The sequence below is a fragment of the Amphiprion ocellaris genome, chromosome 15 (genome assembly GCF_022539595.1).
Source record: "Amphiprion ocellaris isolate individual 3 ecotype Okinawa chromosome 15, ASM2253959v1, whole genome shotgun sequence".
NCBI lineage: Eukaryota > Metazoa > Chordata > Actinopteri > Pomacentridae > Amphiprion > Amphiprion ocellaris.
The window spans coordinates 7,152,939-7,168,455 of NC_072780.1; the positions used below are offsets into that span (position 1 = coordinate 7,152,939).

General features: G+C 38.8%; 1 protein-coding gene across 3 annotated transcripts in view; it reads right to left on the reverse strand.

Annotated features, from left to right (window-relative positions):
• LOC111569221 (ras/Rap GTPase-activating protein SynGAP-like) overlaps positions 1 to 15,517 on the reverse strand; it is a 39,412-nt gene that overhangs the window by 22,093 nt on the left and 1,802 nt on the right. For 2 of the 3 annotated variants that reach the window (XM_035948629.2, XM_023271238.3), the window contains exons 2-4: positions 11,830 to 11,933; positions 1,168 to 1,256; positions 920 to 1,041 (exon numbers count right to left, since the gene is read on the reverse strand). In XM_035948629.2, coding sequence (XP_035804522.1) covers positions 920 to 1,041; positions 1,168 to 1,256; positions 11,830 to 11,929 — 311 coding nt within the window. In that variant the 5' untranslated portion in view covers positions 11,930 to 11,933. The remainder of the gene's footprint in view (positions 1 to 919; positions 1,042 to 1,167; positions 1,257 to 11,829; positions 11,934 to 15,517) is intronic. The other variant, XM_035948631.2, reaches the window with a different exon arrangement.

Sequence of the window (15,517 nt, forward strand, 5' to 3'; positions counted from 1 at the left end):
ACAAGTTAAGAAGTAAGGCTCAACCAGCTAAAACGTGTGTTTGCTGGGTGTACTGAAATGAATCTACTTGTCAGTCAGCTCCTTCTATAGTAATATGTGTCCTTGAAGATTGGCATTGATGTTTGAAATGTTCCACTGGCAGCGCGAAGAGAAATGTGGCCTTCAGCAGCGAAGGTTAGAGGTTTCCATGCGCAGCTAATCCACTAAAATAACACACAGTACACAAAGCAGGATCCAAACAAGAACAGATCTGACTGAATAGTTGAGTAGTGTTCAAAGCTCAACGCTGTTCCCAATCTAAGTGCATAAATAGGCTCACTGATGTACAGTATCCACCATCTTTGTGATGGCTGTGGGGCATTTCATGGAAGGATGAACTATTGGTTCAGAAATGCATCATGCAAACACAACATTTCTGTCTCAACTCCAGCTGGGGATGTTTGCTGAATGTTATCCCTCTCTCTCCCAATGTTTCCTTTGAGGTTCCACAACTTCAGCTCACAAAAAAAAGGCAAAATGCAACAACGATGTTAAAAATTTTTATGGCCTATTGCAAATTGTAATTGTAAATTCTCTATGCAGCTACTGTACTCTGGTTTCCTCCCACCTTCAAACCCATGATGTAATCATTTTTACGGTTTGTTTTGATGTCATGGTCGCAAAATTATAGGATGATCTCGACACAAAACAAACTGTAATATAACAGGTAGTGGATTATAGACAATTAGCATGTTAAAAATCCACTATTAAGCTGAAACCATGTCCTCCCCAGCCTTTTCATAGCATATACATAAGATGAATTGTGAATTTAATGTCGATTTCTTAGCTCTGTGATCAACTAGAAAACTACAAAGATGTTTTCCTGGCTGATGATCAAGAGATGCTGGGAAAAAATGATCGCTTCATGAAAGTTACTTACCTCTCTTGGTCAGCGCTACGAAACCGGGGCAGAATCATTTGTCTAAAGCTGCTGGTCCGGTCTAGTTTGGGCTGGCTTTTTGCCCTCTTGATGGAACCCTTCAACCTCCGATTGAGAAAACTCTGAAGATTCCACAAAACAGAAAAAAAAAAAAAAAACATTTATAGGGAAAGAGGCATCACATTGGGCCAGTAAATGTGTTTTTAATGTAAGTTCAAATGTCTCTTTCATGGCTTCACGATACTCACCGGCTGCCTGAAGGGCTGCGGAGTCGTATTCGGAGGGGTCTCCATGCTTGACTGTCTGGCAGAGGCAAAACTTGCCCTGCGAGATTGGTCTAAGAGGAAAGAGTGGCAAATATAAGCAACAAGTAAAAAATAAATGCCAAGCTTGAAAGCACTATTTTCTAAATGTGTAATTCTAAACGGTTCTAAGTACATTTAACAGTTTGAGTGGAGTTTTTAAGTGCATCTTGGCATCATTATGATCACCATTAAGTTTTGTACAAGTATTAACTGTCCCAAACTGCCACAATATCAGACTTATGGCTGCTGAGTTGAGACCTTTTTAACTTATTATATTGCTGCCATTATATTACGTGGTATTGCTTGTGTCAGGTTGGTGGTAACTTCACAGAACAGTCAAGACTTCTGAGAACTTGGGTCAAATCATCTTCAGCTACAACAATTTGGCAGCCAATTGCAAAATAAAGATATTGAATATCAAACAAATTCTGATTTTTTTTCAGGTCAAATCTGGCACCAAAACACATGACATTTCTAGAAGCTGAAAGACTTTTGAATGTCAATTTACTGTGTGTTTTCTTACAGTACAAAGTGCTCAGGTGACTCTGGAGAGTTTTCTAAACAGCTTGAAGTGATGAACATAATTACAGAAATGTCTCTGAGAGCTGGTCATAAATTTGATGTTGTAATAACAAAAAGAAACAAAATGTCGTCTGAAACAGCTTAGAAAATGAATAAAGCACATTGGTACAATATTGCATGAATACTACATTAACAGCATAACAGTGCACTAGAAATTTGGAATGTCAAATAGTAATCTAATAATTTGAAATGACAATATGACAATACTTCTTACTCGAAGCTTGTGTCATTACCTGGCAGCTCCTGCTCGGGTCACATATAAAAAGGGAAACGGCATCAGAAAGCACAACAGAACACACACTTTCACAAGCGAGATACCAGCACAGTGAAGCTCAAGCTGAAGACCAACACCAACAAGAACAAACAACTACAGAGCCCAAAATTACCACAAAGAACAACATCGTGACAGTTGGAAAGAGACCTGCGTAAACAGCTATTTGTTTTCAGCCATTGAAAACTTTTGTGCATCCAAGGCCAGTGGAAAATGACAGAAAAACCTGATGTGAGAACTATATTGGAAGGAAGACTCACTCTAATGACTCATCCTGAAACCTATGGTCTGAGTCTGACTTCAGGCTAGAATAAGTCTGGAACATGGTGGTGGATCTATAAAAGTATGAGCAACTATCTTTAGGGAATCGTATTTGATGTTTTCTCAACATGACTGTGTGTATAGACCAAGGAAGATGAGGCCGGTGCACAGAAGTGTGAGGGTTGGAATACTGCTCCCATATTACTCCAAAGTCCTTTTCTGTCCTTAGAAGCAATGGAAACAAAAGAATAGTTTTAACAACAGAATGAGGACAATTGTGTTCCATGTCATCGAGGTACCAAATTTAACGAAACAGATCGACATTCTGGGAAATACAGTTCTCTGTTTCCTTGCAGAATCAGGGTCTTTGGCCAGACCCAGATTGGCAATTTCCCCATTTCCAGTCTTTGAGTCAAGCTAAAGCTAACTAGCTCTTGGCTGTTGCCTTATATTTGATTTACAGATATGAAAGTGGCATGATGTCTGCAAGGAAACAAATAACACTATTTCTAAAATGGCCCCATAATCCCCAAAACCCACTGGCAGGTTTGAAAGGCCTGTTGTGTTTTAAATAAATGCTAAATCAAACCAATTTATCAGACCAAGAAAGTGTAAAAAAATAAATAAATAAATAACAGGAGGAATGATGCTATTTCGATGTTTTTCAAAATCACTTTATTTTACGCATCTCTCTTTTTTTTAATCACCAAAAATAAAACTGTTCTCTAACTAGATTCTGCAGAAACAAAAAATCCTGCCTCCTTGCTGTAACCGGAACAGTCATGTGACTAAAATACAGAGATTTGTACCTGAACTGGGCTGAACTCCAGGCTGTGGTAAGCCTGACAAGCATGAAAACTCATTAAAAATTTAAGTAGTAAAATATTTATTGTGTGTAGAGTCACCATTTTCCCCCATGACTCATAACACCTGAGGACACTTGGAAAAATATTGTACATTCTGATTTCCAGTTATTCATTTTTTTTGGTAAAATAAATAGTCAAAGATATTTAACTTTTTCTGCACAAAATACTTTTTCAGTTCTCTCTGCTTCTAGCCATTGTTGTGCTGTTTCCACAGAGGTGCAAAACTTTATAAAATACATTAAAAATGAGCCCACAGTGAGTTCAAATATGACAGAAGCAGAAAATGCTCAGAAACAGTTTGGAGTTCAGAAGATCAATAGGCTGCATATAGTAGCTTCATATACTGCAAAGGCTTTATGGGGGTCCCAATACCTTTTTTCTCTTCAAAAGCTATTCTACTTTTAGCAGAACACAAATCAGCCTAGCCTTTGTAAAACAAAAAACAGTAATGAAAGGGGGAAAGAAGCCTTTGCATTTGCGCATCTTTAAGCTGGTGGCGTAAACCGCAACAACCACCAAATGTGTGATTTTTTCTAAGCGTGCAGTATCTGTCTCTGTATGGAATAAAACGTCACTGATTCATCCATAGGTAGGGTTTTTTTTTTTTGTACAGCTAGAAATGTGATCACGTTTCATGTTCACTCTGCTGATCTATTTTTGTCTCTGATTGATCTGTTGGGGCATTTTTTTTTTAGAAATTACCCATTACCCACAGGAGCTGTTTTTTCCCTTTGCAACAGAGAATCAAGAAACTCTGTCATCCTATGATTTCCTCGCTCCCAAAGCCTGTAAATAGGCTACTCTCCAGGTTCTATTCTGAATCCCAGCTAATTGTTTGGTATCCATGGAAACAACTCCAAGGGCTTCTACTTGAAGTGTAGAAGATATTGGCACACAACTGCACAATAAAGATGATGAAAAACACTCAGCAACGTGTGGCACAACACTGTGTTTCTGCTGTCAGATGTGAGTGAAGTGATCGGACCTATTAGCCGGCCGCAAGGAGGAATCGCCCTCATCTGGAGCAAATATTTCAGTTTCTTTTGTGTTTCATGTGGGGCCGGATCCGAACACTCACTCCACGGAGGCAGAGCAATGCCGAATCGATCGAATAACCCTGCAGAGGAATATTTTTGCATGTTTCCATCTGCCACTAAAACAGTCACCTGCAAAATGTGGTTATCTAAGCAAACGTGACATATTAGAACACATGGATGTGTTCACATGGGCTATTCTGAATGTAAATTGCTGTCAGGACGGAGTGTGTGGGTGGCAACAGCCTCAAGCTAACTGTGATACAGAGAGAGAGAAAGACAGAAAGAGGAAGACTGTGAGTGGGTGTTGGAGAAACATACTCAACCTTTAGCATATATATCTCTATTAATACATATTTAGAAACTTTGCTGTTTTTAAATAAATTAAATCAGATCATAACCTCTTTGACAAGATGTTTTTTACCGATAGACAAAAAAATATTGCAGCATTAGAATGAAATCTGCCATATTTCAAACTCTGTGATCAGAAAATAGATTTTTACAGTCCTTATGTGGGGAATATAAAGTTTTTTACCTCATTAACATGTCCATATGGTGTGTTCTTTCATTAGAAAACATATCATGAGTGAAATGAGCAGTCAACACCAGGGCCGAGTTCCAGTGACGGTCAAAAAACACTGATGCAGACAAGGATTTTTTTGTTCTTTCAGAGTCGGTTTCCAGTTCAGTATTACAACTTGCCATTGTGTAGATTAGTTTTAGTGTTTGAGCTGGTGTGCTTCAGCTGCAGTGAGTGGGAGGGATGAATGTAGAGGAGGCAGGAACTTCAAAAATCAAGACAAAGATGTAGAGTTACATCTAAGCTATTTAAAGGCAGTATAGCATTATGTTCATGAAAAAAATGCTAACAATAACTTTTCTACACACAGATGAGTATTTAGAGGTTAAATCAACCACTGGAGATGTCTTGAAATCTTACTGCAGATAATTTCCAAAAGATGTACAAAGACCATCATCAACTCTCCATTAAACCCAGGGCACAAAGTCATCAAACAATCATTACCAACGCTACAATTATCCAAACAGTTAATCCACTGGATCAGTCTCTGCAACAACAGTGACCTTATTGGGTATCATGTATGGGGAGACTGAGTCAAATTAAATGCATTTTCTTCATCAGTCGTAATTGTATTCAGTGTTTCTGTTATCAGTTAAGTTCATTAGATCACAGCAGGCGACCACAGTAATCCCTGATCTCATGCTAGCTTACATAATAGCACAGCACTTGGTGAACATGACTGAAGGTTTAAAACCATAATGGAGGCTCTCTGGCTGTACTTAGCCACACCAACACGCTCTGACAGTTGCAGTGACAATGCTAGTATGCCAGTGTATAGCAGGTAAAGTGTTCGTAAGTTAACATGCTAATATTAGCTAGTTAGCCCTCACTGACAGTAAACATTTGCCTTCATTCCTTCATTGAAACGATTTCTCTTTATCTGAGATAAAGGATGGGAAGAGGATATACAGTTGTGAATAAAAGTTCATATATGCTTGTAAAGACCATATATATCATGGCAATCCTGAGTTTTCAATGACTCCTATAATTCGTAATTTTTATTTTGGTTCAGGTCTTCTGGAAATATGGCAAATGTGCAGGGTCAAAAATATACATAGAGCAACTAAAATTATTAGTTTTGGCATTGTAGAAAGTTGTGTTAATCAAATTGTCTTCGTGGCATGACCTCCTAGCTTCGCATGAGTGATTACGATTGACTACAGCTGGTGACTCTACTGAGGCATTTGATACACGCATTAGACTCCGCCACAAACGCGACAATGAGAAAGTATAAATGGCTGTGTAATAATCTGAAGAAGCAAATCAATGACTTGAACAAGTCAGGAAAGTTACCTGAAGCCATTTCAAAGATGTTTCAGCTCCTAAAATCAACTGTGGATACAACAGTTGTGTCACAGTGTCACTTAGCCCAAGTGCAGCATGGCTAATTACTTTCGCAGGTGTTTGATCAGAAACATTATTACAGGCCTGATGATGACACTGATGACAAAACGTTACCAAGCTTCATCCTGAGGGGAACATCTGCAACAAATATCACTTCAATGAACATTTTACTCAGAACTACAAATGTCAACGACAAATACTCTAGGGATCACCAGAGTAAAGCAGAAGATTTATCATCTGGAGACCACAAATGTTCACAGCAATCCATGTAATAGTTGCTGAGATACTTCAGGCTAACTGTCAATCATTCATAGACCGTATCAAAATCAATACGCCAGTCGTATCATATCAAGAGATGCAGATAAGAAAAGTACAATAACACCAAAAGTAGTGCCTGTTGGTTGGCTTGCAGAGGCACTTATCAGAATGCAAGTCCCAAGATTCAATGTGAACAGTTTTTTCACACGTACTATAAAAGCTGTTAACAGTCCCTCACAGTTTCATTTGTTCAGAATGTTATTTTAGAGACCATGACTCAGTAAAGCAAAAAGTATGGCCCAAATCCCACAGACAAAGCTACTAGAGCAATATATATAGGTTCAGGGTGGTTAAGCCGATTATAAACACAGTGCAGGAAATATACTGTGCCTGTGTTATGCAATGTAGTTAAGCAGGTCAAGTCAAGTCACTATGTGTACAAAATGACTCCTTTTTAGTCTTAAAAACAAAAGAATGCATGTATTTACCAACAAAATTAAGAATTATGCCAACATGGGTGCTTTGGCTGATGCCACTCTGCATTTCAAAGAATAGCACATTGAAATGAGAATCAAAAGCAGATCTGATCATCTGGATTTTCCCTCAGGATAAAAATCGACATTATTTATGCCACTAAATACAGTGCTGTGCTCTTTGAGAGCTGTCGTATTCAGGTTGCTTTGCATGAGGCCTCTAAAACACTTCTTTGATTTGCCACATTGAGGGCGGATGTTGAGTTTACTCAGGAAAACAAAGTGAGCTTAATTATATTGTGAATGTCCATAATGCAGACGTTCCAGTCCAGTTCGTCTCGGAGTGACAGCGCTTCCAGTAACAGATCACACACACAAAACCTCGTTATGTCTGGTCTGGAGCATCTGACGAGGAGCCTCCGGTGACTCACACACAGGCCTGCTGGGGCAGATGTCGCATTCATGTCATATGGGAAGCCGCTGTAATTGCCATATTCCAACTAGTAAATACTGTCTGTGCCAACAACCCACCGGTAATTATGGCATGGGGCTTTGCTCTTTTCTGACAGCTCCAAATTTCCAAAATATGAGCAAATACGTCACAGTAGCCAGACTAAGTCCCAATGTAAAGCCATTTTGATCACACACACTACTTTCCCCAGCATTGGGTTTGCTCTTTTGCCTGGGTCTAGACTTTTGCATCCGTTTACTGATTCGTCCAACATCATGACATGAAACAGCAGGTTGTCGACCCAATAGCCAAAAGGTTAGGACACACACCACACGGGTGCTAATGCCCTGGAGCAGCACATTTGCAATTGGACCATTTGCTGCACGTCAGTTTTCTACTTTCTTTCCCCATATTTTTTGTCTCTTTCTGCTATTCCTATCAATAAAGGCAAAAAAAGCACAAAACAAAGCTACCGGTCCATTGAGCTCCACAGGACGACTAACAGTTAGACAGTCGGAGCCATGGGCGGGACGAACACCGTTGTCAAGCTGTTTTCAAATGCTGTCAAGTTATGTGCTGAACCCAAAGAGAATAAGCTGGTCTCTAGTGACTGGTTACATGAAACTGGCATTTCTATCCCCGAGGAAATCGCTGAGTGTGGAGGAAATGTCGCACTGAAGATGGAAACAGTGTGCAGACAATTTAAAATACTATCAAATAACAGGCAAATTTGTAGTTTCTCATTATGTTTAGTGTGAATAGCAATAAGCAGCTTATGCATCAATATATAATTGCAGGACTTTTTGTAACATAGTTGACAGGTATCATAGTTGACATTTTTGCTGTTTTCAGGCCTAAAATCAACATGGACGCCTAGAACCAAACACCACATGGCATTTTTACCCAAAGATTCTTCTAAAATATTATATAAACAATTGAGTAAAATTGAAATTGAAAGTTATTTCTAAAGATATTGTAGTAAACCTGTTGACATGCCATAAATCCACACTTGACTCACACACTACTTTATATTAAATAACTCAGAAAGCCTTGGAGTCTGGCCAGTCTTTTCTTCAGGAGGAAATGACATCATGTGGAGCAGGTCATGTGATCTGGAATAAACACACTTCCTTGAGAGGTGTTTTTGTAATGGGGAACTTAGCTGAAAGTCATTTCTCAGACACAGATACAATTTGTTATTTTCCATATAAAATGTGATATATTGCCAAAAAAGAAATATCTGTCATGATTATCTCAACTTAATAAAAAGAACACAATCAAAACGATTTCTGAATAAGCTCATTTTATTATTGTTTAGCTAATTAGAAGGTGTTGTTATCAAATTTGGACGGTTATTTGGTTGACATTTTAGTGATATCCAGTCATTTTTACTAATAAGTGATTGTTTCCATAATAAATAATGATGGAATTTGTAAAGACATGATCATAATGAACATAAAAAAGCAGTTTTTTGCTTCTTTTTTTATTTTTAATGAAAATATATGCAAGCTATATCCCCTGGACTTCAAAAGTCCTTGAAATATATATTGACCCTAATATTTTTGCTTAACATGCATCGTTTTTGCATGTTTATGATGTATGAAGTATTCTAGTTTTAAAGTTATTATGCATCTATTCTGGTAGTTCCTTTAGCTGCTGTGACAGTTCAGTTTCCCAGAGAGGGATCAATACAACAGAACAGAATAGAAATAGTTCATGAATCCCTGAGATTAGCAGCACCATAAATAAGCAAAAGTAAAAAATAAACTATAAAAAATTCAAAATGCACAATCAGTGATAAATAAAAATGTCCTATGTGAAATAAAAATGTACAAATGTTAAAATGTTTTATCTGTAGTGCAAATAATGTGGAAGAGTAGAAGAAAAAGTGAGCAAAAAACAAGTTCAAATGACGGAACCAGATAAATGTAAACAAAAAGAGTTTATCTTGTATTGTGATGTATCAGACTTCCTGAAAGATTCTACAAGTAACAGATTTGTCATGACTGCAAGATGTTAATGTCCTTCCAAGTGATGTCTAAAAGAGCAATATTTGAGAGATAATCAAGTGTTTAATATCTACAAATTTCACATTTTATTTATTCACTCAAATGTTTCAAATGTGTTTCCTGTAAAATGTCTCTCGTTACATTATGGTCAAGGACGGTGTAAATCATTTTGGGAGGATATGTGAAATTCCTGCCATATTCAAGTAATTTTTCTAGTTTTTATTAATCAGAAAAGTGTCAAATTTAGTCTAGAAAAGGATTCAAATCAGCATGTCCTTTTCACTAAAAAAGGTTTGAGAAAAAAAATCGTGCTCTCAGTACAGGTAAACATGTTCACACTGTCTCGGAATGCATTTTTGAATGGCACAAAGCGATTACATTGAAGCTAAAACGGGGCGTTCAGTCACTCATCAATCAAATAATGAAAAACTTCAGACTCTGCTGTGAACAATTTTCATGGGGACTGAAAGTTGAAGTTGCTGCAGAAGGCTTAGAAGAAAATATCACAACAAACTGGCACGAAAACTAAGGATTACATGGATAAACACCACAAAGGGAAAAGCAAAAAAAAAAGAATGTTTTTTTCATCATTTGCAAGAATTGACTTTTTAAGCCTATGCTCATATCTAGCGGCGCTTGTTAAAGAGACTGCCAAAGAACTCCGAGTCAAATCTGATTCATCTGCCATCATGAATTCAACCGGCGTCACTTCCAACAGCTGTTGAAAAACCACAGACACTGCGAAGTGTGTGCGGAAAGTTAAGGCCATTCATTAAGAGCGAGCTGTCGAAACAATCAGTGCGCATGACCGACGGTGCGTCAACTCCATGGCTCTTTGACAGGCCGGTAGCATCGCCCCGGGAGGTTTGACACGGTTTAAGTGTGAGCAGCGATTTACAAAACACAGAATGACATTGGAGATGCAGAGTGCACAGAGACGTACACCGCTGGCATTTAGAGAATCGGATGCTTGACGGAAGAAGGTTTGCAGCGTCTGGTTTCTTTTAAATGCAAAGTGGAAGAAACATTAGCTGTTGAATACGGTTGGAAACCATTTTGACTGAGTTACCGTTCAAACTAGCTCTGCTAAATGTGCACGGAGCACAAATTTGGGAGAAGTTGTGCAAAAACAAAAAATGGAGTGTCACATCTGCCTGAGCCACTTTGGTGCTACGTTTAGGGACGGCACTGTAATCAAGTGAAAGCAAAATGCGCAGAAGAGGTAAGAGCTGCAGATTTGAAAAAGAGGTGGGTGGAGGGGTTGAGGAAGCAGGGGCAGTGTGGGCGGGAGGAAGCCACGGGAAAGAACCTGTGATCGGCTCGAAAACTGACTGGTATTTTTGGAGAAACAGGAGGCGAAACACACAAAAGAAAGTGACTTCCAACATTCTGCAATGTAACCACTATTTCTGAGGGCCAAGACAATATATATATATATATAAATGCCCTCAGAGCGGAGGAAGGCATGAGAACAGTAACCTCAATAAACAACCTCAAGTTGCTCTCCATCACGTGTGTTTTTTTCCAGTGTTCCTGCCTCTCTGCTGCCTGTCCTTCTGCCTGTGTGTGTGAACTAGCCAAGGGGAGTGTGGCCTAGTTACCATAGGAACGTGTTCGCAGCTTGTGCACTGCTCTCTATCAAACTAACCTTAATTTTTTACTAATGCATTTAGAAGGATTATTGCCGCGCTTGTGAATGAGCAAACCCAAATTAAAGAGCCGAGAATGAAATCCGAGCGATCGAGAAAGCTCGTAACGGTGACCGTGCTGACAAGGTTCTGCGTTATCTCAACACATCACGGAGCAAAAATGAGGTGATCGGCAGCTAAGAGCTCGCCCACTGCATAAATCGCCTCTGGTTTCTTTCTCCCTGACACTTCTGAACACCACCGTGTGCTTCTTAATGTCTGGAATGAAACAACAGCTTTACATGTGGCGCTAACTAATAGAAAATGATTTCTCTCGCTGTCCTTGGAGGGAGAAGAAATGGCCTCTTTCATCTGGTGGAAGTAAAGTGAGCATGGTGAGGAGGGAAAGACTCGGAGTGTATCAAAGCCGGAGTAAACGGCAAATGGTGCCATCAAACCTGGAGGATGTCAAAATAAAACTCTGGGACTGTGACAAAGCAGGGCTCAGAGGGTGAGTGATGCTCCAGCAGAGGATTGAGTGGTAAAAACCCTCAATATACCGAGGTACTTTTGTAAAGCCTCATAGTGCTGGAAAGGACTAGAAAGCATGGCAGACGGGTAAAAATGGAAAAAATAAGCAGAGGAGAAGAGTACAGCTGAGCCGAGAGGGTGTGTTAAACTTTTCATTAACCACTGGCGAGAGAAAACAGCATACATGTAAAAACATATATATATCACAGAGAAAAATCTCACTGGACCACGACAGACTGGGGAAAGGCTGAGAAATGACAGAGCGCAAAGCTGACAGTGGAGAAAAGTTGACTTGTTCTTGTCTGAAACTGACTCACTTGGGGTTAAAACTCCAGGTCCACCACAGCAAACCTCCGCTTGACCAACCAACCCAAACTGACTCTGATGCGGGAGCCACGTCTTTGAAGATGTGTCCATGCAGCTATATGGCACAGACACAAGTTGTTGTTGTTTTACTGTTTTTAGTTTTTGACACTGGTGGACCAACAATTACAACACAAAGGAAAACACAAACATTAATATGTTATCGTGTGAAGATATGAAATAAAGGAAAGTAACACTGATATATGACCAAAAAATACAACAAAACTGCACATGTTGTACAAATACAACACAGAAAAATGTGATTTCCAGCTACAAGATGCAGCAGATGGAGTATTTTTTCATCTACATGATTATTCGGCATCTTCGAGGATTCTGGAGACGCATTTAAAACAGCAGTAAGACATCATTAGGGACTTATCTCTCAGAAAAGCTAATATTTAGCTGTGTGATTTGAATGCAAAGATAACACGGGAGGTTTAATTTGGGGCTTCTTCGGGGCATATAAACACACTTATAAACTTGTCAAAGTCATGAAAAATACCAGTTTTGGCGCTGGAGGTTCTCCTACATCGAGCCTATCACAGCTGCCCTTTATAGAGTTGCAGGCTAAATGTCACAACGCTGCTCAACCACAAGCTGCTACTATGATTAATTGATAAGGAGACACCGGCGTTTAAAGATCCCCTCCAGGCATGTGCGAAGCTGTAATGAAAATACTCCGCTTTGAATGATAATATGTATCTGAAATGGTTTGTCCATAAAAAGGTTTAATTACCTGATTATGAACCTTTAAAAAAAAATCTTTACCTCCTGTCTCACTGAAAAAAAAAATCAATGACTATGCTAATATTTCTGTCAAAGATTTAGCTACTAAAAGGTATAATTACCTGACTATAAACCCTTAAAATTACATCTATGGATCCTGTCTCACTGAAAAAAGCAAAATCAATGACTTTTTATGTCAAAAATCTATCTACTGGATACAAGATGTCTCCTATAATAATGACTCTGCACAGTGAACATCTCCTACAAGAAAAACTAAGTTAAAGTGCCTTTAATTTCCTCATGCTTTCTGGGTCAATATATAATTGTGGGACTTTTTGTAACATAGTTGACAGGTATCATAGCTGACGTTTTTGCTGTTTTCAGGCTTAAAATCAACATGGCCGCCTATAACTAAACACCACATGGCATTTTTACAGAAGATACTTCTACATATTATATGTACATTTGAGTAAAATTGAAATTTAAAGTTATTTCTAAAGATATTGTAGTAAACCTGTTGACATGCCATAAATCCACACTTGACTCACACACTACTTTATATTAAATAACTCAGAAAGCCTTGGAGTCTGGCCAGTCTTTTCTTCAGGAGGAAATGACATCATGTGGAGCAGGTCATGTGATCTGGAATTAACACACTTCCTTGAGAGGTGTTTTTGTAATGGGGAACTTAGTTGAAAGTGATTTCTGGGACACAGATACAATTTGTTATTTTCCATATAAAATTTGATATATTTCCAAAAAAGAAATATCTGTAATGATTATCTCAACGTAATAAAAAGAACACAATCAAAACAGTTTTTGAATAACCTCATTTTCTTACAATTTAACTAATTAGAAGGTGGTTGTTAAATTCAGACGGTTATTTAGTTGATATCTTAGTGATAACCAGTCACTTTTTTATTAATAAGTGATTGTTTCCATAACAAATAATTATGGAATTTGTAAAGACATGATCATAATGAACATAAAACATTAGTTTTTTTTTTACTTTTAATAAAAATATATGCAAGATAATTCCCATGGACTTCAAAAGTCCCTCAATTATATATTGACTCTTCTTTTAATTTTTCTGTGATTAAAATTGGGTTAATATTTTTACTGTTATCCAAAACAGGGCTTATTTGTGCACATATGAAGAGAACATTTAAGATATTCATGTTTTTATGATATGGGGAGAAGCCAGCACATAATTTTGAAATATCTCTAGCATGTCACAGCTGATTATTTCCTTTAGTTACTGCTATATTAGATGCTAACTAGTTAGCACAAAAATCTGAGCGTTCATGTATGAACATATTAAGAGGAGGAGAATAAGAGGAGAGGTTCTGCAAGAGAAAACAGATGGGTGATATGAGGTGGTACGTCGTCAGACTGTGTTAACTGAGGAGAGAGGCTCAGGATGGAGGAGAATTACCAGAAGGGTAAAAATATCTTGTGTTTTCTGTGCTCAAAAAAATGAGGATGGGAAAGAAATTCGTGAACGGAGGTAAAGAGAAAACAATTTGGGGAAACTGCAGGACATGAGCTGGTTGACAGGAGTCCCTACATTTTTATATTTTAGAGAACATTCAACCAGACTGACAAAGCCTTCGTGTCCTTGGCAGCGGGAAAAAGCCCGCTCCATGTGTTGCATTGAAGATGGCTGAAGAACAGCAGAATTATGACGGAAACTTGGTGCTGGAGTAGAATCAGCTCCTTGCCGGCTGTCAGGCTCCCGGCTGACAACTGTGACAGAGTGGCAAGAAGTCCAGATTCTCAGCAGTTCAGGAGGAATTTAGAGAGATTAATGGACGTCCAGGATTCACGTCTTTCTATTTCAGCTAAGCTAACGGGATAATTCCATGAAGAGACGTGTGAAATATCTCATATCTTGTATGGATAGCCGTTTCATGTGGAGGAGGATGAGGAAATCCTGCGAGGGCCAATGAGTCAGAGGGAGCCGGACTTATCTTGTTCCATCGAGTGTGCAGCCTCAGACATTTCATTAACTGAAGTGCCTCTCTCTGCACTGCATTATGTTTTTGGTTAAGATGGGGAACAGTATGCAAGAGCCCACACTGTGCCAGAACTGTGCGATATAATGGGCCATGAAGACGGCGTCTCATCATCGACTACATCTGCTGCCGGCTGAGATGGAGGAATAATGTCACAACAGTAAATAAGTAAAACCACACATGCGTATTTTGTCTGCTCAGAATACACAAACACACCCCAGCGCAAAGTCCAGTCAAAGTGGGACACTTCTGGGCACATGCTAGTAAGACATATTCATCAGTGCAACATCTATTTTTGTAAACTGAAACAAGCCGACGTGCTCAAAATCCCAGTAAGCTGATTACACGACAGCACAAAAGCAACCTGAAATAATCCTGTTTTGTCGTTTACTGTATTTTGACTTCAGTGAGTTAAAGAATCAGCACCCAGAGGCCCCCTACAATCTGTGCAGGTGCAACCAGAGAAAGCTAATTATAAAACTACAGGTATCACTGAAATCAGTGCAAAAAGGCAAAGAAAGTCTGGCTGACTCCAGAGTAGCTGACTGTCAATCAACCATGTCTTTGCACCGACTTCACTTGGAGACAGCAGTGGGTTTGTGCAGGCACTTGCAAGCTCCTGAATATAAATTATATGAATAAATAATATTCTTCTCAGTGCGGAGAAGCAGCAGCGTGGTGCGGTAGGATATTAAATTGCAGGCATAATGGCACAAAAGTAAATGTTATATCATGATGAATGTAATTTGATGTCCTTTAGGTGTACACTGTGTACCTTCAGGATGAGATAAGCTGTGACACTTTGAAGCAATCTGGACGTCAATTACACTTTGTGAAAGGCTTTGCACAAAACTGTTGTTTTATGCAAATTTGCACCCATAATGCATCTCGTGGCACTTAA